At 53.0% G+C, this 21,323-nt stretch overlaps 2 protein-coding genes across 3 annotated transcripts in view; one reads left to right on the forward strand and one right to left on the reverse strand.

The window, feature by feature from the left end:
- ANTXR2 (ANTXR cell adhesion molecule 2) overlaps window positions 1-4,284 on the reverse strand; it is a 101,642-nt gene extending 97,358 nt beyond the window's left edge. The window contains exons 1-3 of the mRNA XM_015276523.4: window positions 4,082-4,284; window positions 3,669-3,740; window positions 761-832 (exon numbers count right to left, since the gene is read on the reverse strand). Coding sequence (XP_015132009.2) covers window positions 761-832; window positions 3,669-3,740; window positions 4,082-4,206 — 269 coding nt within the window. The 5' untranslated portion in view covers window positions 4,207-4,284. The remainder of the gene's footprint in view (window positions 1-760; window positions 833-3,668; window positions 3,741-4,081) is intronic.
- A 12,032-nt stretch (window positions 4,285-16,316) lies between these two features.
- On the forward strand, window positions 16,317-20,832 carry PRDM8 (PR/SET domain 8). Of its 2 annotated transcripts, none has more exons than XM_046941295.1 (4): window positions 16,317-16,488; window positions 17,719-17,933; window positions 18,012-18,234; window positions 18,361-20,832. In XM_046941295.1, the coding sequence occupies exons 2-4, from the start codon at window positions 17,721-17,723 to the stop codon at window positions 19,584-19,586; spliced, it is 1,662 nt and encodes a 553-aa protein (XP_046797251.1). In that variant the 5' UTR covers window positions 16,317-16,488; window positions 17,719-17,720; the 3' UTR covers window positions 19,587-20,832. The 2 variants fall into 2 exon arrangements, with proteins under 2 accessions (XP_046797251.1, XP_015132008.2); XM_015276522.4 differs by lacking the exon at window positions 16,317-16,488 and adding an exon at window positions 16,622-16,757.
- Window positions 20,833-21,323: the final 491 nt, after the last annotated feature.

A 21,323-nucleotide genomic window follows, 5' to 3' on the forward strand; every position in this document is an offset into this window, starting at 1 on the left:
AGTTCTCTTCAGTAAGTGTTGCACGTGCTATTATGAATTATTAAAAGAAAACGAACAAAAAAACAAAAAAACAAAACAAAAGAACAGTAACCTGAACAAATGGGAGAGATCATGCTTTAGCTTGACTAAAAGGAACAGAAAGGAAGAACTACCTCCCTTTCACTTTGACACAGTTCATTACTGATTCCTACGTGATCATCCAGTTGCTCCAAATCCAGGAAGATGTGAAGTGTGTTTGGTTTCTGGACAGAAGAGAGACAGAGAGGACACGTTCCAATAGGTTTGAAGGGATTTCTCAAGGACCCTGATGGTTTGAGATATTTTCTACAAAATGGTTTCCTATTCCTGTGAAACCAGTGCAAGTAGCCTTGCCTTCCACTGCACTTGAAAACATCAGTCGTGGAAGGGATCAGGCACATCAAGACATGTCCATGGTGCCAGAAAACCCCTCACCTTTCAAATGGCACAAACTCCACTGTCTAAAGCCTACCCTGAAGTCGTTATTAGAAAATACATACCTTATCTGAAATTACAGGAAGCATTAATGTACCACTGTGTGCTTTACTTACAGACATTAAGAAACACTGAAGACTTTTATTTACAGACCTTGCTTTACAAAATTAAATCCAGCTCTGCACGAAGGCCTCATGACTGGCCACCACTTCAAGGTATCAGTTATAGTGCAGTATCTGCTCCTGTGATTTAATAAGAGCCCTTGGTGGGGAGAGGGAGAGGGAAATTAAAAACGCAGTGCACTAACCTGTCTCCAGTTAATGGCATAATGACTTGTGCCTTGGAGGAAAACACGATGAATGATAATCTCATCTTGGGGCTTTTAAAAGAGGGAAAAGAAAAAAATAGATTTTAGTCAAACAAAAAGTACAGATGCACATATTCCATTCATGTATTCATGCTTTATTATTATTGCCTTTATCCTCTAACTTCGGAAGAACAAACTTTCGAACAACTATACCAAGAATGAGAAAGGAATTAATGCGCTTATGTCCATCTCTTTTCCAGATCTACACTGAGAACAAAGTAGCAGAATTATTATTCTTTCCTGCCTTACTGAAATCCAATTCAACAGGTGCTGAACTTAAGAATTAGAAACTCATGTGACCCAACAGAATGTGAAATCCATGGCTTGTGATCTACGAACGTATAAAAAGTGTGTTTTCATGGTCACTGGAGTAAAAATAAGCTGGAGCCATACACTCAGGGCATGCTCTTGCTCTGGGGTATTAGACATGGACACATGCAAAAGCTGGTTACTGCTTTGTAAAGTTTGATCCCATCACAAAGTAAATTCCAAAGTGTATTTTTTGCATCATAGAATCACCAGAATCAAAGAAACAGTACTCTTTGTCCCTTTCCTCTCTAGAAAAGTCTTTCAGACATCTCTATACAAACTCTTTCAGAATGAGAGTGTATCATCAGTGACACAGAGTTGCTTAGCTTAAGATCAACCCCCATAAAAGGATCCAGGGAAATGACACTGTAAAAAGCAATATTGTATGAAATGATTTTTATTAGGAATTAAATCTTTTTTGGAGAAACCTACCTGTCTCTTCCAGCAAGATTAAGAGGAATTACCTCCAACCATTACTGGAAAATGCATCCCTTAGGAACTTATATTCCAGAAGGCCAAGATAATAACTTTCCTAAGGTAGGTTGTAACAACACCTGTCCAGCTTGCCTTCAATTTTTATTCATACCAATTTCAATATATTTGGTAAATTTCATAAGTCACAGTGTATGTACTATGTATAATTCATGGAACCATTACTAATGCGTACTGGGCTACTGTTAGTGAAGGTAAATTATCATAAATTTTCAGTTAGTTCGTGTCGATATAACTCAAAATTATTGACACCATGGAAATAAAAGTACTGAGCAAACCTTTGGCTGCACAGAACTTGGATGTAAGATCCAGTCTTGTAGTCCTACTCATTAAGGTGCTGAACGCAAAATGCTCTGAGTTGCTTCAAATGCAATCATAACCCAGGTTGCGTGTTATCAGCTGTGTTAGCTGCTGTAAGCAGTTGCCCAATAACAAACAACCAAAATTCCCATCTCTGTGGATTACTTCACCACCCAGCCCAAGCAATGTGAGACTTCCCTCTTTGAGACGCAACTCTCTGCTGACCAAAACCTCGAAGTTGCAACTTAACTAACTTCAGGAAACTGTCCTCTTCGTAAGACATTCCATTTCCATTTGCGTTCCCAGCACTCAGGTGATGGAGGAGCACGAGCACGAAGCAGCCCTGCCCTTCAGAACCAAGATGTCCAGCACACAACACTGTCACTACAAACACTGCTTTGCAGACAAGCCAGAATGGCGAGCAGATGCACACAGGGCACGCAGCTCAGAGTAAATTCTTCAGTGAAAGATTTTGCTGAAGAAAACTGTTACCCAGTGGTTCTCTGGTTCTGCCCACAGCTACTCCCTTCAGTTTAAGAATGGCAGCCAGAGCTCCTCTCCACAACTGCTGCAAGGAGCAGCTTGGCTGTACAAGGTGAGGAACTGGGATTTACACTGGAGGAACACCACTCCTTCGGTGGGACAAGCATCACTCACTGCAAAAGAAGTGATGCTATGATCTCCTCAGGCTTTCCTTTTTTCTTTTAAACCTTATAAAACTTCCAGCACTTCAGGTCACCCACTTGCTCTAGGCAAGGTTTGCTTTGCAGATGATGGATGTGGGAAGCATTAAATTACACAGCCCTATCTGCATCCTGTTATTAGATGATAAGTGCCCACTGCACCTCTTTTTCCTTAGCAGAAAGTACCACACTGATGTCTGTGTGCTGGGGGCTATTTGTTTCAGTTGCTTTTATTTTCTTCTAAGGAGATGCTACTGCACAGCCACCCTCATCTGGTTGCACTCAGCTGTAGCTAGCAGTGTTTGCACAGCATTCCTGCAGCTCCCACGCTTGCCAGCTACACACAGAGCTGATTACACGTCTGTACAACACGAACACAGTCACTACGGCACAAACTTCCTGGGAATTTGTCCAGGCCTGAATCACAGAATCATAGGGATTAGAAGAGACCTCTGGAGATCCCAAAGCCCAACCTTCCTAAAGCAGTTCCCTGCAGCAAATCATACGGGAAAGCATCCAGGCAAGCCTTGAAGGTCTCCAGAGAAGGAGATTCCACAGCCTCTCTGGGCAGCTGTTCCAGTTCTCTGTCACCCTCACAGGGAAGTTATTCCACATGTTTGTAGAGAACTTATGTTCCAGTTTGTGCCCCTTGTCCTGTCACTGCACACCACAGCAAAGAGCCTTGTCCCATCCACTTAAATGATACTCCTTGTCACCTGCCCCACACATTCACACACAGACAGACCCATAACCAGGCAGCCTGCTTCACCTACAGCTCTGAATGCAATCTTCAAGTAATATTCTATCAGAAATAAACCGTGTGGCTCACAGAGAAAAAAAAAACACACACACACGATAAAAATATCAAACGGCATCTGTAAGTCATTTGAGAGATGAAGTGTCCAGAGGTGTATATTATCACCTTCTTATTCAGTCCCAAACACAAGGAGATGGAGTGAAAGTTGGCACTGTTTTCTAGCAATCTGGGCACAGAAGCCAACCTCTCAGCGTGTTTGTGAAACACATCTACAGAGCTTACAGATGTGGCAAGGACTGAAACGCACCTCACGAACCGCTCCGTCAGCTGGTTCACGAAGTCGAAGATCTCGTGCCAGTTCTGCGCCACGCTCCCGGATCTGCAGAGAAAACCAGAGCACATCAGCAGCCTTACGGACAAAGGGCAGAGGGGCCGTTTCTGGGAGGGATTCGGACCGCGCGGGGCCCTTCGCTTCGCTCCACGCCGCGGTGCCTCCTCCCTCGGCACAAACTTCGCGCACCAACAGCTGCCGCGGGGGAGGGGCGGCAGATGCTGCCCGAAAAACGGATTTTTTTTCCCCTCGGAAAACGCGTTTTGCTCTCAAACTCCCTCCCGCGAGCAGCGGGTGGAGGGATCACCCCCGGAGCCGGGCCCCCCTTGCTCGCCCCCCGCCCGCACCCGGTGATCGCCGGCAGACAAAGCGGCCCCGCGCAGCCTTACTTGTCCAGCACGAAGTACATGTCGAAGGCGCCGTGGCACGACGGCTGTTCGGCGGCCGGGGCCGGGCTGGCGGCGGGGAACAGCAGCGGGAGGAGGAGGAGGAGCGGCAGCGCGGGCCGCGCCATGGGGCCTCGGGGCGGCGGTGAGGGGACGCGGCCCGGCGCGGCCGTACTCCTCTCGGTGCTGCTGAAGGGCCGCCCCCCGTCCGGCCCTCCCCCGCCCTCTCTTCCCCGCGTCGCCCGAGGCGGGGGCCGGGGCCGGGCGGGCTCGGCGCGCCCCTCTGCGGCCCTCCTCCCGCCTCCCGCCCGCCGCCCGCCGTCGCCGCCTCAGGCGCCTCCTCCCCGCCGGTCCCCGGGGCTGGAAGCGCTCTGTTCCGTAGTAACCACGGAAACTCTGATTGAATCGGGGCCCGAGCTTTTGGCATTGCCCTCTGACAGCCCGCGGAGCTGCCCCCTCTCTGGGACTCAGCCCGAACCTGGGCGTGGAGCATGCCACCGCAGAACCGGGGACCTCACACAGAACGTACTGACGCTGTTTGTATTGTTTTTATGATTTCTGTTACATTTTAGGTCAGTGCATCGTTTGTGAGTTCTCACCCTTTGCCAGGGGTGCTGAGCCGTCAACTTTTCTCCAAAGCAACACAAAGCTCTTCCAACTCATGGAGCCGTGGAATCACAGAACAACCACTGAAGCTGGCTGTCCGTGGCTTGGAGAGGTTTATTTCTCTCAGTGTACAAAACCAGCTGGAGGGCTGGGCACGGAGAGTGGTGGTGAATGGAGTTAAAACCAGCTGGTGAACAGTCACCAGTGGTGTTGCCTATGGGTCAGCACTGTGGGCAGCCCTGTTCAGTATGTTTATTGATGATCTGGAGGGGGAGATTGAGTGCACCCTCAGTAAGTTTGCAAATGACACCAAGTGTGGGGGAAGTGTTGATCTGCCTGAGGATAGGAAGGCCCTACAGAGGGATCTGGGCAGGCTGGATAGCTGGGCTGAGGCCAATTGTATGAGCTTTAGTAAGACTGAGTGCTGGATCCTGCCCTTTGGTCACAGCAACCCCGTGCATCACTACAGGCTTGGGGAAGAGAGGCTGGAGATCTGCACAGAAGAAAAGGACCTGGAGGCATTGACTGGCAGCCGGCTGAACAAAGCCAGTAGTGTGCCCAGGTGGCCAAGAACGCCAACAGCATTATGGCTTGTGTCAGAAATGGTGCAGCCAACAGGAACAGGGAGGTGATCATCCCTCTGTACTCAGCTCTAGTGAGGCCGCACTTTGAGTACTGTGTTGGGACCCCCAGTGTCAGAAATACATTGAGGCCCTGGAGCATGTCCAGAGAAAGGCAACAGAGATGAATAGGGTCAGGAGCACAAGTCTTATGGGGAGCAACAGAAGGAACTCGGATTGTTCAGTTTGAGAAGGAGTGGCTCATGGGAGACCTTATTGCTCACTACAACTGCAGTGAAAGGCAGTTGCATTATTATTATTATTATAATTATTATTATTATGCAGTATTGCACTACAATTTCACTGAAAGGCAAGTAACAGTGATAGGACAAGAGGGAATGGCCTTAAGTTGTGCCAGGGGAAGTTCAGGTTGGATATTAGGAAAAAAAAATTATTCTCAGAAAGAGTGGTGATGCATTGGAACAAGCTGCCCTGGGAGGTGGTGGAGTCATCGTCCCTCAAGAACTGCGGAGATGTGGCACTGAAGGACGTGGTTAGTGGGCATGCTGAAGGTGGGTTGGTGGTTGGGCTTGGCGATCTTGGAGATCTTTTCCAATCTCAATGACTCTGTGATTCTACAACATCCAAGTTTTAGAACCATAGATGCACAGAATATCCACCCATGGAATCACTGAATGCTCAAGTCATAGACACAGACCCACACAATGCCCTGTGTTCGATGGACCCACAAGGATCATCAAGTCCAACACCTGGATCCACAGAACACCAGCCATGTTCCAACCATACATGTTGACCAATTTCTCTCCATTTCAACGTGGTTACCTCTGAAACGCATCGCTTCACAATAGACTGTGCAAAGCTAAATATAGAGTGAGCATTTGGTCTGAAGCATAAGCCGGATCCTTCGCAGTGAGCATGAGGCACTGCAGAAAGCGTCGCAAGAATATTATCCTTCGGATTTTACCATCTGGGCCTTCAGGTTTTCACAGGAAGTTCAAATATGCTTTATAATCTTAAAATATTTTCTGAGGGCTAAAAAGATGCTTGAGTTTTCTCTGATGAAAAGCTCCAGCCACAAGCTGCATAAACCAAAATTATCTCCCAAGTTAAAAATAAATGTCTATCCACTATTTCTTTGTTTCCTTTGCAGAGTTTTTGCCAGAAGCACTATGTGACAAGCAACCAATGGGATTGGAATTAAAAAGGGTTATTCTTTTGTTCACTGTTTTGCTTCAGTAGCCTTTAATCCAGGCAGCTTTGGCTTTTAGTGGACTGCATTCAAAACTCCAATGGTGGAGAGCCAAAGGTGTGCAGCTCTCCAGCTCCTCAGTCCTCGGTACTCTTCAGGTTGGGACTCAGCTCAGCATTCTGTCTCATGAAATCATAGAATCACAGGATATTCTGAGTTGGAAGGGACCTATAAATGTCACTGGGTCAAATTCCTGGTTCCACACAGCACCACCCAAAAATCAGACCGTCTTACTGAGAGCTTTGTCCAGATACTTCTTGTGTTCTGGAAAGCCCATGACCTGCCTTGGGGAGCCTATTGCATGCCCACCACCCCATAGTGAAAAACCTTTTCCTAACACTCAGCCTGACCTTCCCCTGGTCGCAGGATGCATTATGGTCTCCTAGCAAAATCATGTGCTGGAGCTCTCAGCTTTACCCCAGCTTGCCACCCACCATGGCATCCCTCACAGGAGCAGTGAGTCAATGGAGCTGTCCAACTGGGGAAAGACAAAGCACATTTCAGTTTGTTATCCTCATGGAGACACCATCTCTGAGTCAACATCATTCTCGTGACAAGATAAGGGAAGGATCCTGCGTCAACCACAGCTGTGGTGAGCTGGCAAAGCTGATATCTCTAACATCCTTCTTCTCCTTCTCACTTCCTGCAGACAGGTTTCCCACGTTGCACTGGTTATTGGAACAACACTCCACACAAAATTTGAAGTATTTTCTTGCTACAGTGAATCACAACACAGTTCCTCTGTAATGACATCAAACGATTGCTTTCTGTTTCCCTACTGCATACGTATGAACAACCTTGATCTGTAAATAAGTGCTACCCCTTACAGAAAGAATGACACGAGGACAGCAGAAGTTGGGTGGGGGAATACCTGTGCTACCCAAAGAGATGCTCCATGCCATACACTGTGCTCATCAATACAAAAGGAAAAAAGAAGGGCACCTGGAATTCAATCCTCCCTGTATCGCACTTCAGTAACTTAATGGCTGAAAGCTTCATCCACACAAGCACAATTTACGTCCGCCAAAGGTCTGGCGCATGAAATTCTTTGTATTTCTGAGCTAGCAAGGCTAAAGGGCAAGTGAGCTGCATTTTACAGTCCCTGTGGGTGTTCAAAACACAGCAGATTAAGAGCCGAGCACCCGCAAAGACCTGGCAAAAGCAAAGGCTGTAAATCCGCTGCATTTAAGGGCTGCAGAGCAGCACTGGCCTCTCTCTCTCTGCAGGCCCAGCAGAGGGTCCCTAACACATGGCTGAGCTCAGCCTGCAGAGCCCTCCTCAAGCCTTGCAAGGATACCTCACATCATCCAGCTGTTGGAAACTGCTTCAGCTGCTTCCAGAGATCCAACCTTGCCAGCCCAAGGTCTGCGACAGCCAGAGGCTGCTCCTTCCCAGTTTTCAAGTGTGTGTAAATTCCTCTCTTGCTCTGTGGTTTCTGCTGAAGCAGCGGATAACACGAGCCTGCTTTACTGGAGGGGTGAGATGAAGCAGAGATGGACAGGGAAGCACATGGCAGCAGCTTGTGGATATTTACATGGATTTGGCTCTGGCTGTGTTTAAGCATCTTCCTTGCCTAGTTCTCAGAAACCATCAGACCATTCTCCCTCCCATCTCTTTCCCTGCCTCCTCCATTGCTACAGAGATGAACAAAGGCTAACATAGAGCAGCAGCAGGAGGGGTCCCTGAAGCATAAGGAGGGGTTTCTGCTGCTCTTGCCTGCACCAGGAGACCTCCGTCTGACACCGGGTCAGCTGCCCATGGGAGCACTTTGGGCAGTGCTCCCACATCTGCAGCAAGAACTTTTGACAGAGAAGATGCATGCAGAGACCGGCACAACTGCACTGCCGAGTCCTGTCTTACGGGACTGGTGAGGCACCGGCACAGGGAGGTGGGAGAGTCACCATCCCTGGAGGTGTTCAAGAACCATTGAGATGTGACACTGAGGGACGTGGTCTGTGGGCATGGTGGGGATGGGCTGGGGCTGGACTTGGTGAACTTAGAGACCTTTCCCAGCCTTAATGATTCTGTGACTCAAGGCAGCTCAACTTGGGCTATCGACACCAAGTCTCAGCCTTTGCAAAGAAGGAGAGCAGACACTGCAAGTCCAGGAATTGTACAGCGTGCAGCCATCATCAAGGAGCTGCCTGCTGGAGGATTACCCAAACAAATCCTTCCTCTGCCTTACAGATGTAGCCCAGTGGTCTGCCTGCATTCTGCACATCAGTGTATAAATGAATAAATAAAAAGGATAGCATTAAGTAACACAGGAACTCATGTCCGCGTGCTGTTGCATTTATCATCCAGATGGAAAATATCTGTCTAGACAAATCTGGGAATTATGCAAGCTCAGAATTCCTGAATAGTCACTGCTTTCCAACACACCAAAACAGTTTGTGATACCCACTGGAAATACATAGCCAAAAACACAGCGGGAGAAAGCCAACTCTCAAGTCCAAAAACTAGGAAACCTGAATGTCAGCAATGTGTTTGCTTCCATATGAGAATATGGAGATCTGTTAGTGATTTGTGCACAATGGGCCTTTAGCTGCTGTTGATGATAAGTGGAACTGTTCCTAGACTCAGCAAAGCAGAGAAGGTCCCTGATTTTCCAACACAAAAACTGCACAGGGACACGTGTGCTTTCAGAGGGGCTGAAAGAAAGAAAGATGAAGGTGTGTGCTATCCCAGTGCAAACCTCACAGACTGCAGCTAAATCAGCCTTGGCCTGGGTGAGAGAAAATGCAGAGAGAAAGCATGATGGAAAAATCAAATCTTATGCCAGAAGCGGCTGCTGGCTGGGAGCAGCACTGAGGAACGGATGTCTCCGGATGGGATTTTTGCACAACTCTGGGGCTGCAGTGACCCTGTTTGGTCTTCTTGGGAAACAACGCATGGCCACAGCAGGCAGCAGTTCAGCATATCCCATCGAGGGAACAACGCATCTCTGAGTGAACACCCAAAGGGAAAAAGAATAGAAAGAAAAAATGACATGTCTTCATACTGCAAGCCTGCATCCATCCAAGCCATGGGACTTGCTGGGGTTTTATTGCTTACTCCAAGGGGAAGAAGCAAACCCCTTCTCGGGTGCTTCCAAATAGAAATGTAACTTTTGTTCTGTGGAGTTATGCTGGTTTAAAGCCAAAGCTCTTTGGGGCTGGAAGAAAGAAAGAATATGGCGCTGTCAGATCAGTGGTCCCTCCAGAGGCTAGGGATAGAAAGGGAACATAACCACTGGGAGGATAAATGATGAAAAACTGCATACACCACTGTTTTGGGGGAGCCTGCATAAATGTTTGTGCTTTGCAAGGCTCAGAGATTCAGTACAGCTCCCCCTGACAGCATGCCCGACAGCCTGAAAAAGCAGATGTGCCAATTTCCTGTGCTTGATGATGATAGCTCCTAATTACGCCAGAGCTGTGGCAATGTCCTTTCTGATGCATGACTCTTAATTTTGTTTCGTGAAGTCATCTGTGCAACACTCTTCCGGCATACGATCACCAGCAAGCCACAGTCACGGAGAGCTGCACTTGCATACGCTGCCCTGCAGTTCAGTGTTGTGATGGGGCATACTGAAACACCTTGCTTAGATTGGAGCTTGAAGGTCTGGAAGAGAGTTTTGTGGGGCTTTTTGTTGGTAGGTTGTAGCCCACAGCAGCTAGTGGTGGGTCTGTGATTGTAAGAGGCAACACCTAAGTCCCCTTTCTTTTTTGCTGGGGATGTGGTGCAGCTGTGGGACAGGCCTCCTGAGGCTTGGCTAAATGAGTTTGGCTGCTCCTGCACCATGGGCAAAGATGCTGTTAGAGGGTTGGGCTGTGCTGAGGCAATCACTGTGTGTCTCTCATGGAGTGACTGTGAACCTGCAATGGCCAAGGCAATGGGTAGCTGGAGGAGATAGATGTGGTAGGGTTGTGTAGGGTGAACAAGGAGATTGTGGGCCTTTCCTGGAGGTTTTGTGAATTGCTACTCACAGGTAAGAGCTGGAGCCCTGTGGCACAGAGGAGGAGGGGTTAGTGGGATCTGCAGTGGGGGCTCCTGCTCTGTTCTCTGGTCCAAATCTCTAGGTAGGGAGTCCTAAACTGATAGAGAAGAGAGAAGCACCGTGGCATAGAGCTCTTGAAGCAACTTCCTGGGAAGGGTGGGAAGGTTATGCAGTCAGTATCTTGGGAGACATTTGAGGCTTAGCAAAACAAAGTCCAGAGTTTGAGTATGAATTGGGTATTTATTATATGTTGAGCAGGTGGCTTGTCTGGACTGCATGAGGTCAGACCATGGCCAAGTGGGCAGCACCAGTGCCCAGGTGTGCATCAATCCTGCACCTGTAGCAGTTCCTGTCTGCCAAAGGGTAAGAGTTTGTTGATGGATGGAAGGGAGGTGGTTGTGCTGCATCTTAAGTGGTGTTTAGGTTTGTTGTTTTTTTTTTTGTTGTTGTTGTTGTTGCTTTGTTTTTTTGTGACTCTAAACTACCTCTTCCTCAGACTCTTAGCTTCAGAAAAGTTGGGTTGTGCAATGCAGTAGGCAGTCCTGACATACGCTGTCTTCTATAATCGAAGAAGTTATGGGTTTTTCTTCCTACAGTTGTGTGGTTACTACATGTGGGAGTGGAGCAGTGTTGCCTGGGAGTCTAGGCTTCATTCTGAGTGGTGATGTTGGCAGAGCAGTAAATTCAATTATCTGCAACAGGCAGGAAGGGCAGAGGTCTTCACTCAGAGACCAGCAAGTGAAGCAGCTGGATCCATGTTTCATGTTTATGGTGCTTTGGCAGCCACTACCCTGTTTACCAAGGCCAGCAAGAATCTGTCATCTTGGCTGGGAGTGGGTGACACAACTAGCAATAGTTTGGGGAAATATCTACACCTAATGTATAATGATAACTGCAGACAAAGACCTGGAGTATTACACACCCTTCTGATACAGCAACGTTCTAGCATTCATGTTGAATTCTTCCTCCTGCCCCTGGTAAGCCAAGCAGAGGCTGGGAGGTGTGTTACTCCCATAGACACTGTGCAAACAAGGCGGGGATTAGCTCACCTGGAACACACATCCTGTGCCAGGGACAGTGCTGAGTCACCGCACAGGCACCTCATCCGGCTGTCAGCCAAGATGCCTCATGGCACAGACACACCACGGTGTGTGTGCCCTGTCTGCTTCCTGCTCCTGAATGCTTGGAAGTACTGCCTTGCTCTTCTGCTTGCCCATTGGGGTTTCCTGCTACCAAACTTGCAAGAAGCCTTGGAGATGGTTGCAACCCCAGGGTCATTTTATGGGCGTGGGTGTTGGGTGCCTGCAGACCCCAGAAGAAATGGAAGAATACCTTTTCAACATCTTCCTTGCTATCTTTCTAGCATTCAACCACTTCTTAAGGCAAGAACTATGTGGGTGGACCATCATTTCTCTGGCATTTGGCTGGTAGAGGGGATTCCTGCATCCCTATGTGTGCAAGGTAGCACTGTCTTGCTGAACTGGACACGTCCTGAATGGTGTTTCTCTGTGGTGGGGAGGACTGATGCTTTGTGCCCAACTGAAAGCAGGTGTTAGCTTGTGGATGGATTGGCTTGCATCAGCTGTACACATCCTTATCTGCAGGAAGTAAGGAGTATCTCCATGAGATCATGCTGTAAACCAATCCCTCCTCGCTTCTCTTTTCATGAGCCACTGGAGCAGAAGGGGAAGACAAAGCCTGAGTCATCCATGAGGAGTCATCACCTCTTCACCAACCTGATGAGAAATCATATACATCCTGTAAATAGACTAATAAATCTGTGTTCTTCCATCCCAGTTCTCAGTTCTCCTGAGACAGGACTGGATGTGCATGCCATGCCCAGTTCAGCCCATGCTGAGGTGGTGCCACGCAAGCTGGGTTCTGGATGTGTGCCAGAAGAGAGTCCAGGAAGAAAAGGAGCTGTGATGTGTCTGTGTGACACCAGAAAGCTGCCTTGCATCCCTGTGGGTCAGCTGGCTGCCCATGGGCCTCCCTGGACTCCCTCTCCTGCTCTAAGAGGATCAAAAGCGAAGGACAGACCCTGAAGCTGCTGTCTTCTTTTGGGGGTGTGTTTCTGTGTTGTTTTCTACCTGCACTATATGCGAAGCAGGCAGGCTCAGATCTCTCAATGCATCACTCAGTTCCCGGGTTTCCCCAAATAAGACATGCTAAAAAAAAAACAGTTTCTCACCTTTTGTGTTGGGAGAATTGCGAGCACTCAGCATTTTGTAGGAAGTGTTTCACATCTTGCAGGAGGAAACACTTAGTTACTGACTGCAGCTCATCAGCACAGAATGCTGTGATGTGATTTAGAAGCTCATTAGAGACCATAATCATAGCGGCAGATGTTGGTTGAGAGTAAGAACCAACACAATGAAAAATAGGGAGCTTTCTGCTGTGAGGATGGTCAAGATTTGAGGATGGCTTTTTCCCAAATACTGGAGTTTAGCTATGATGTGCAAGTTGCTCTCTAGGTTTTTAGGGTGGGACTCAGCCCCAGGACCCATGCCAGGTGTCCCAGCCCTTCACAGCCCCACTCATGCACGTGGGAGGGCAGTGGCGATTGCAAGGCTCTGGAATCAAAGCCCTGAGCTGCTACCGTGGCACGGGTGATCCCCATAAACTGTGATGACATCGATCTAAGGTACGCATTCTCCTACTAAGGTGAATACCAACAAATACAAATTCCATGCACTCGCACAGGACGTGCAAATGGCTGAGCAGCCGAGGGCTTACATCTCACAGCAGAAATTGTTCACGGAGATGCTGGACCTGGGATTTGTTTCCAGGTGCAGAGGGACGATGGCATGAGGATACTCTGGGATCTGCCTCTGCTTGCATAGTACACCGACAGTGCCCGCTGTTAAGTGTGTCACCCCATTAAGTTAAAGAACATAATACAATAGACAAGGTAGGGATACTCTGTGGGATCGGTGTCCCAAATCCCCCCTCCCAGCTGTTGTTTCCTGGTGTTCCCCAGAGGTTCGGCATCACCTTCCTTGGGATGCTTGCTCCGCTCCAGCGGCTGACCCCAAAGCAGTGCAAGCAGTGCCTTTCCCCTGCTTCCTTCCACCGCTTGTGCCAACGGGATGCTGCAATCGCATGGCTCTTTGTTCCACTATTAGATGCTTGTATAGATATGCACGCCTCCCACCCAACCCTCTCCCCCCCACCCCCCCCAAAAAAAGGAAAAATCCCCTTCTCCAAGTGCCACTTTAAATGGATGTAGATGGAAAGCATGGAGGAATCTTACAGAGCAGAGAAAAAAAAAAATCTTTAAAACCGAGGGCTGAAGCAAATATAGCTGAGTAGTACACTAGTTACAGAATGAACAGCATATTGTATGTGCTGTGTTAGAGGTATGTTATGAATAACAAAAGCACTGGAGCATTTACATATTTGTTTTCAGAAATCCTGGCAGTTGGATTTCACCATTCTGCGCCTCTTTGCCAGAATCACTAAACAGTGGTACATATGGCTTCTGAAGTACCATATGCCGCGGGAAGCGCGAGCTGATGCCTATACCGATGCGCCACACTATAGTCTTTATTTAGATTTTTTTTGCAGTTTGGAACAAAGAATATTAGATCACGCAAAACATTGTGCAAGCGGCGCGGAGCCGCGCGTGTAATACGTTGCACCCGGAGAAAAGCAAACTTGAGGGGGGAAAGAGAAAGGAAGGGATGCTGCTATTGGGAATGGGGATGACCCACGCACATGGCTGATGCCCACGGAAGCAGCGGCACGTCGGGGAACGCGAGGAAGGGGCAATGCTGTGCCGTAGCCCCGAGCAAAGGGCGGGGGGGGGGGGGGGGGGGGGGGGGTGTCACGGCGGTGGGTGGTTGCGGGTGGGAGGCGCTGCGGTCCCCCCGGGCCGCGGCCGCAGCCGTCGGCTCTCCTCTCCTGCCCTCCATCGGAGGAAGCGAGCGCTCACCCTGCAGGATGCTGCGGCCGGGATGGGGGGGGGAGGAATTGGGGAGAAACGCCGCAAAGCCTGAAAAGCCGTCACCTGCGTCCTGCGGCCGCTGCTCGGGGGTTGTCCCCCGACTCTTTGGTTCCCGATCGAAAAGCAATGAAAGTCTCTATAAACCCCGCAGTATACCCTTCCACCCGGGGCCCTCCGCCGCCTCAGCGCTGCCCTTTGGGTGCCTCTTCTTTTGCTCGTGTTACAATTGTCGCATCGCTATAATGCTCCCTTTCTTCCTCCGTCTCCATAGGCACGGAGCGAGGCAGAGGCTGCGGCCGCTATTCAGCGCCGCCGTTTGTCCCGGAGCGGTCCGGACAGCGCGGCCCTTTCTCTGTGGCCGCTGTTCTCCGCTCCCGGAGCAGCAGATGGCTGCGGGCCGGGCGGGCTGTGCGGCTCCGGTGCTGAATACTCGATGGAAAAGGGCTTCATCATGCTTGGGTGGGCAGGGGGACAGCGGACTGAGATTTATGACGGAGGGAAATCAATCTTGGGGAGTTGCAGGCTCCATCCCCGCTGGAATCCTCCACATCACTCTCTCCACCCCTCTGTCCGCCCCTCTGTCTTCACCCCCAGTGGAAAAAGGGGAGCCCCTGGGTGCTGGGGGTGGCACATTGCAGTGAAAACGGGGTGCGGCCCTGGGCCCTATCCCTTTGCCCCGTGCACTTTTGGGAAGCCAAAGCCAGGGAGCAATGAATAGAGGGCAGGGAGCTGAGCTGTAGAACGGTGAGGGCCAGGGGGGACTGCGTGCACCCTTCAGCCTTCAGCTCAGCGCTCACGGAGGAGAAAATCCCGCAGTGCTGAGCGCAGACGTGAATATTTGTCAATGATTCCGGGGGTGCCGTGGTCGATGTGGCAGCTCCGGGCTGGGGACACGGGGACCGCGGAGCTCAGGGCTTGTTCCACTCTTTGCTTTTGGTCTCAGCACCGCTCGGAGAGTGGGTCGGGCCGCTCCGTCGGGGCCGCGGCTCTGCACGCAGAAATTTTCTCGTGGATAACGCACGGGGCTCTCGGGAGAAGCTCTGGGGAAGTATTCCCAAAGATACCTCCCGCAGCACTCAGGAAGCACGGAACCAAAAGCAATGGGGAGGGATTGGGGGCGAAGATGCCTCGAAATGCTCCAAAATAGCCCCAAATTCCGCGCAGTTCTGCACCGGGCCCGGGGCTGGTGGCGGCCGTGGCGATGTCGCAGCGGTTCGGGCACCGCTCCTTCTGCGGTGCCCATTCAAACTGTGGCAAAGGGAAAGGATGATTCGGTTTTCTGCTCCCCGGTGCATGGCAGCGGGTCGGGAGCTGCGTGCCAAGCGGGGGGGGCTAAAAATAAGAAAGGGGGGGGAAAAAAAGACAGAGAGAGAAAAATATATATATATAACGCAAAAATCGCGCACCTCCGAAGCAGCTCCGAATTGCCGCGTATCGGCAATGTTATAGCAATCCCCGTTGAGGAGCCGCTGGGTTTGTGGAATTAATAAGATAAATGTTGAAAGCACATTACGGGCAGCCCTTAATCCTAATGCAGGGAAAATCGTAATTACGCGGCGGATAAGTGAATGTGAAAGCCCCGCACCCGCCGCTCTCTGATTGCACCCAGCGCTCCGCTCCCCTCTGGAAGGGGCTTTGTGCCGCCTTTTGTTTACTTTCGCCTTTTTTATTTCCATTTTTACTTTTTATTTTTTTCAATCCATCGCGGGTCCGAAATGACGGCGGTAAGGACTGGAGCGGAGAAAGCTCTCCATGCGGGAGAAGCCTTCCGCAGGCACGGAGCGGCCGCATCCCGCACGCATCCCTCGTCCTGCATCCATCCCTCATCCCGCATCCAACCCTCATCCCGCATCCATCCCTAATCCCGGTGCGCGGGGGCAGCAGCGCCGTCGGGGCCGCCCCGGCGGTGGCTCCGTCCCCGCGGCTGTGGCTCCGTCCCCGCAGCGGCTCTGTCGCGGCGGCGTCTCTGTCCTTTCGGTGGCGGCCCCGCTGCCCCCCGGGATCGGACGTCGGGTCCCGAAGCTTCGGGGGGTCCCCGCACGCTGCCAGGTGAGGGCCGTGCGGGCGGACGGGCGGCGAGCGGGCGTTCCCCGAAGGGGTTAAAGGGAGGGGACGTGGGCTGTCACGCGTCATTGGGCAGATTATGTGCGGCAAACAAAAAGTGTGTGTCTGCGTGCCACTCACTCACTGCGCCGCGTCCATCTGCGCGGCGCGGAGCGCGCTCGGCCGGGCCATGGAGCGGCGCTGAGCGGGGGGCACGGAGCCGGCGGCCGCCTTTGTGCCAGCGCCGGGCGGGGAGCGCGGCCCCGCCGCCCCCGGTGAGTGGCGGAGGGAACAATGCCCGGAGCCGGCCCCGGACAAAGGGCGGCCGCGGGGAGCCGGGGGCTGCGCGGAGCCGGGGGAGAGCGGGGGGCGGCGGGGGGAAAGTTCGGCGGGGGCCGCCCGCCGCCTCCGCTTTCGTTTGCGGAGATCGGCGCGGTGCGGCCGGGCAGCGCCGCAACGACGGCGGCGGAGGGGGGGCACCGGGAGCGGCCCCCTCCCGGCCCCCGATCCCGCGGGGGGCCGGGCACCCACCGCCGCTCCGCGGGGGGACGTGGCCGCGGTGTCCCCGGGAAGCGGGGCCGGGTCCCTCTGCTCCGGAGCGGGCGGTTCGCGGGGATCCGTTCGGTGGAGGTGGGGAGGGCGGAATTCGGACGAGCGGGGCGGGAGGAAGAGGGCTCCGCGGGAGCGCAGCGCAGGATGGGATCCCGCACCGCCCGACCCCGCGCGGGCAGCGGGGCTGCTCTGCGGAGCGCGTGTCGGGGTAAAAAGAATTACCTCCGCTCTCTGCTTTGAATTACATCTCGGAGGGAAAGTGCTGGATTATGGTAATGCGCAGCCAGACGCTCCCTCTCGGAGCGGGAGGCGGCTGCCGTCAGCCACAATGCCACTCTCCGAACCCTCCGGGCCGGGCCACGCTCCCCACCCGCACCCTCACCCGTACCCGCATCCGCACAACCCCGGCGGCGGCGGCGGCCGCATCCCCCGCGCGGAGCCCTTTTTTTGCCCCACCGCGAGGACTTTTTCTCGCATTTTTCCTTCTGATTCACATCTCTGTAAACATCCATCATTTCATTTTTTTGTGATTTTTATTTTATTTTTTCCCAGCGTGATGACTCGCGTTTTTCCTTCTGATTTCTACGTCTATAAATATCTATAATTTCATTTTTTGTGGCTTTTTTTTTTGTGTGTGTGTGTGTGTGTGTTTGTTTGTTTCCCCCCTCCTCCCCCCGCCCGCAGCCATGGAGGACGCCCCGCGGGGGCCGTGGGACGGGGAGGCCAAAGCGGTGCAGCAGTGCCTGACGGACATTTTCACCAGCGTCTACACCACCTGCGACATCCCGGAGAATGCCATCTTCGGGCCGTGCGTGCTGAGCCACACGTCTCTCTACGACAGCATCGCCTTCATCGCCCTCAAATCCACCGACAAGCGCACCGTGCCCTACATCTTCCGGGTAAGAGCCGCCGACGGGGCGGGAGGAGCGGCCCCACGGCCCCTGGGGAACCCCCGACGGACACTCGGCCCTTTGCAGGTGGACACGTCGGCGGCCAACGGCTCTGCGGAGGGGCTGATGTGGCTGCGGCTGGTGCAGGCGGCCCGCGAGCGGCAGGAGCAGAATCTGGAGGCCTACGTGAAGAGCGGGCAGCTCTTCTACCGCTCCCTGCGCCGCATCGCCAAGGACGAGGAGCTGCTGGTGTGGTACGGCAAGGAGCTCGCCGAGCTGCTGCTACTCGGCCCCGCGCGGGGCCCCGACGGTGGGTGCCCCCCGAAATCCCCCCCCAGGGAAGGGGCCGGGCGGGGGGGTGCGGGGTGCCCTTCCCCGACGGCGGCTCTGAGCGGCCCGGGGCTGAGCGCGCGTCCCCTTCCCCGTGTCCGCACAGGGTCGCCGCCGTTCTCCTGCCCCGAGTGCGGACAGCGCTTCCAGTTCGAGCTGCCCTTCGCCGCCCACCTCCGCTTCCGCTGCCCCAAGCGGCTGCACGGAACCAACGGCGGTCCCCCCGACGGCAAGGAGGCAGCCGCCAAGGAGCCGGAGCCCGCCAAGTTCGCCAAGCCGCTCCCTCACCCCTTCCCGGACGGCGGCGCTGGGGGGGCGGCCAAGCCCTCCACGGACTTCCACAACCTGGCCCGGGAGCTGGAGAATCCCCCGCGCCGCCCCGACGTTCCCCCCGAGGGTGCGGGCGGAGGGACCAAACGGCGGTACCCCGAGGAGGAGGCGCGGGGCCGCTTCCCGACGGAGCGCCCGGGGCTGCCGGCGGCCCCCAAGGAGGAGCCGGTGTGCGCCCCGCAGCAGCAGTTCCGCGCCGCCGGCTCCTACTGCGGCCCCGAGGAGGGCGGTCGCCTCTTCGCGCCCCCCAGCCCCGAGACGGGCGAGGCAAAGCGCAGCGCCTTCGTCGAGGTGAAGAAGGCGGCGCGCGGCCCCGAGCCCGACGCAGCCCCCGAGGACGGCCCCGAGCGCTCCTCGCCCGCGGCCCCGACGGCGGGCGGCGGGGGGGAGCCGGCGCTGTGCCCCCGCTCCGGAGGAGGCGGTGGAAACGGGGCGGCGACGCGGGGCAGCGCGTTCAGCTCGGTGCCGCAGCTCGGGGCGGCGGGGGCCGTCGGGGCGGAGGAGCGGAAGAGCGCGTTCTCGCAGCCCGCCCGCTGCTTCCCGCCGCTGCCGCTCGGCCCCAAGCTGGGCGCGCTGGGAGAGCCGTGCCCCGACGGCCCCTCCGCCGGCCGCCTGTACGCCGCCGAGCTGGCCGCCAAGGAGGGAGCGGGCGGCGGGGCGGGAGCCAAGCAGAGCCCCTTCCTCTACGCCACCGCCTTCTGGCCCAAGAGCTCCGCGGCCGCGGTGGGGCCCCTCCAGCTGCAGCTGCCGTCGGCGCTGACGCTGCTGCCGCCGTCGTTCGCGTCTCTGTGCCTCCCGGCGCAGAACTGGTGCGCCAAGTGCAACGCGTCGTTCCGCATGACGTCGGACCTGGTGTACCACATGCGCTCGCACCACAAGAAGGAATACGCGCTGGAGCCGCTGGTGAAGCGGCGCCGCGAGGAGAAGCTCAAGTGCCCCATCTGCAACGAGTCTTTCCGCGAGCGGCACCACCTCTCCCGCCACATGACCTCGCACAATTAGCGGCGGCGCGGAAGGGGGAAAGGGGAAAGGGGGACGGGGGGAGAAAATCGAGAGGAATGGAGAAAAAGAAGAGGACGGAGAGAATTTGAGAAGGGGAAAACGGAGAAAAACGGAGGGAAAAAAAAAGAGAAAAATGGAAAAAAACGGAGAAAAGGAAAAGATTGAGAAAACGGGGGAAAAACGGAGGAAAACGGAGAGAAAAAGAAAATTGAGAGAATTTGAGAAAATGGAGGAAAAAAGGAGAAAAACGGACAAGAGGGAGAAAACGGACAACATGGATAGAATTGGGAGAAGTGAGAAAACGGAGGGAAAATGGAGAAAATGGAGAGGAATTGAGAAAATGGAGAAAAACTGAGAAAATGGGAAGAATGGAGAAAAATGGAGAAAAACGGATAAAAGATTGGAAAAAACGCAGATAATGGAGAAAAAGGAGAAAGTGGGGAAGAATGGAAGAAAAAGGGGGAATATAAAGAAAAAGGAAATAACGAAGCGAAATGGACGGAATAGGGGAAAAGGGGAAAAATGGAAAAAAAATGAGAAAAAAGAACCTGAGAAAATGGAGAAAATGAGGGAATTTGAGGAAATGGGGAAAAATGAGAAAAAGGGAAAAAACAGAGAAAATTGAAAGGAAGAAAGGAGAAAAATGGACTCAAAAGGCAAAAAGAGGACGAAGAGCATAAAGGGGGCAAAAAGAAGAAGGGCAAAAGGAGAGAAGAAGGGAAAAGAGGAGAGAAAAAGGCGGAAAAAAAAAGGAAAAAAAAAACGGGAAAAAGAAAAAAAAAAAAGGAAAGCAAATGACTTAAAGTACATTTTTTGAAATGTCATATATTGCAACATATTGATGCATTTGTCATACGTTTCTACTTAAATTATGAAGCACTTATGGTTTAGATGTAAGAATAATTCTATGTCAGGGTAAAGGTTTTATTTTAGATACGGAGCTCCGGGCGGGGCTGCGGCGGCGGCGGGCGGCGGACGGCGGACGGGACCCCCCCACCCCCCCACCCTCCCCGCTCCGGGGCTCCGCGTTGGGGGCTCCGCTCCCCGTCCCCGCCCGCCCCGTCCCCGCCGCCCGCCCGCGTGTGACATGTGCCCGTGAATGATGGAGTCTCGGTAGTTTCGTGTTTCTTTTCATGCCCCCGCCCGGCCCGGCCCGGCCCGCCCACCCCCCGAAAAGATTTATTAAACTTTATAGTCTATCTGGGTGCGCTGGGTGCTTTGACAATAAATGATTTATTTTCTGCAACGCAGCCGCAGTTACTCCGTGGGGCCGCGGGGACGGCCCCTCCGCGCCCCCCGCCTCGCTCCGCGCCCCTCCGCACCTCCGTCCCTTTCCCTTTTCTCCATTCCTCCCTTTCTTCTTTTTCTCTCCCTTCCCTCCTTTCCTTCCTCGTTCTTTCTCTTTTATTTTCCTTCCCCTTTTCGTTCTTTCCTCCTCTCTTCTCCCACTCCTTTCTCGCTCTTTCCACTCCATTTCAACCCCTTCCTTTTTCCCTGCCCCTTTTCCATGTTTCCCTTTCTCCCTTTTCCCCTTTCTCCTTTCTATTTCTTTCCGTTTTCCGCTTTCTCCTTTTTCCTTCCCCTTTCTCCTTTTCCTTTTTCCTTTCTGTTCCCCCTTTTCCCTTTCCTTTTTCCCTTTCCTTTCTTTCCCCCTCTCCCCCTTCCTTTCTCCCTTCCCTTTTCCTCCACTGTTCTCGTCCAGTTTCCCCCCCTTTTTTTCCACTTTTCCCATTCAAT

The sequence above is a fragment of the Gallus gallus genome, chromosome 4, assembly GCF_016699485.2.
Source record: "Gallus gallus isolate bGalGal1 chromosome 4, bGalGal1.mat.broiler.GRCg7b, whole genome shotgun sequence".
Lineage (NCBI taxonomy): Eukaryota > Metazoa > Chordata > Aves > Galliformes > Phasianidae > Gallus > Gallus gallus.

Coding starts and splice junctions, on each gene's coding strand:
- PRDM8 (XM_046941295.1), top strand. CDS start 17,721: ATGGAGGACGCCCCGCGGGGGCCGTGGGACGGGGAGGCCAAAGCGGTG. Junction 17,934..18,011: donor CCGTGCCCTACATCTTCCGG/GTAAGAGCCGCC, acceptor GGCCCTTTGCAG/GTGGACACGTCGGCGGCCAA. Junction 18,235..18,360: donor CCCCGCGCGGGGCCCCGACG/GTGGGTGCCCCC, acceptor GTGTCCGCACAG/GGTCGCCGCCGTTCTCCTGC.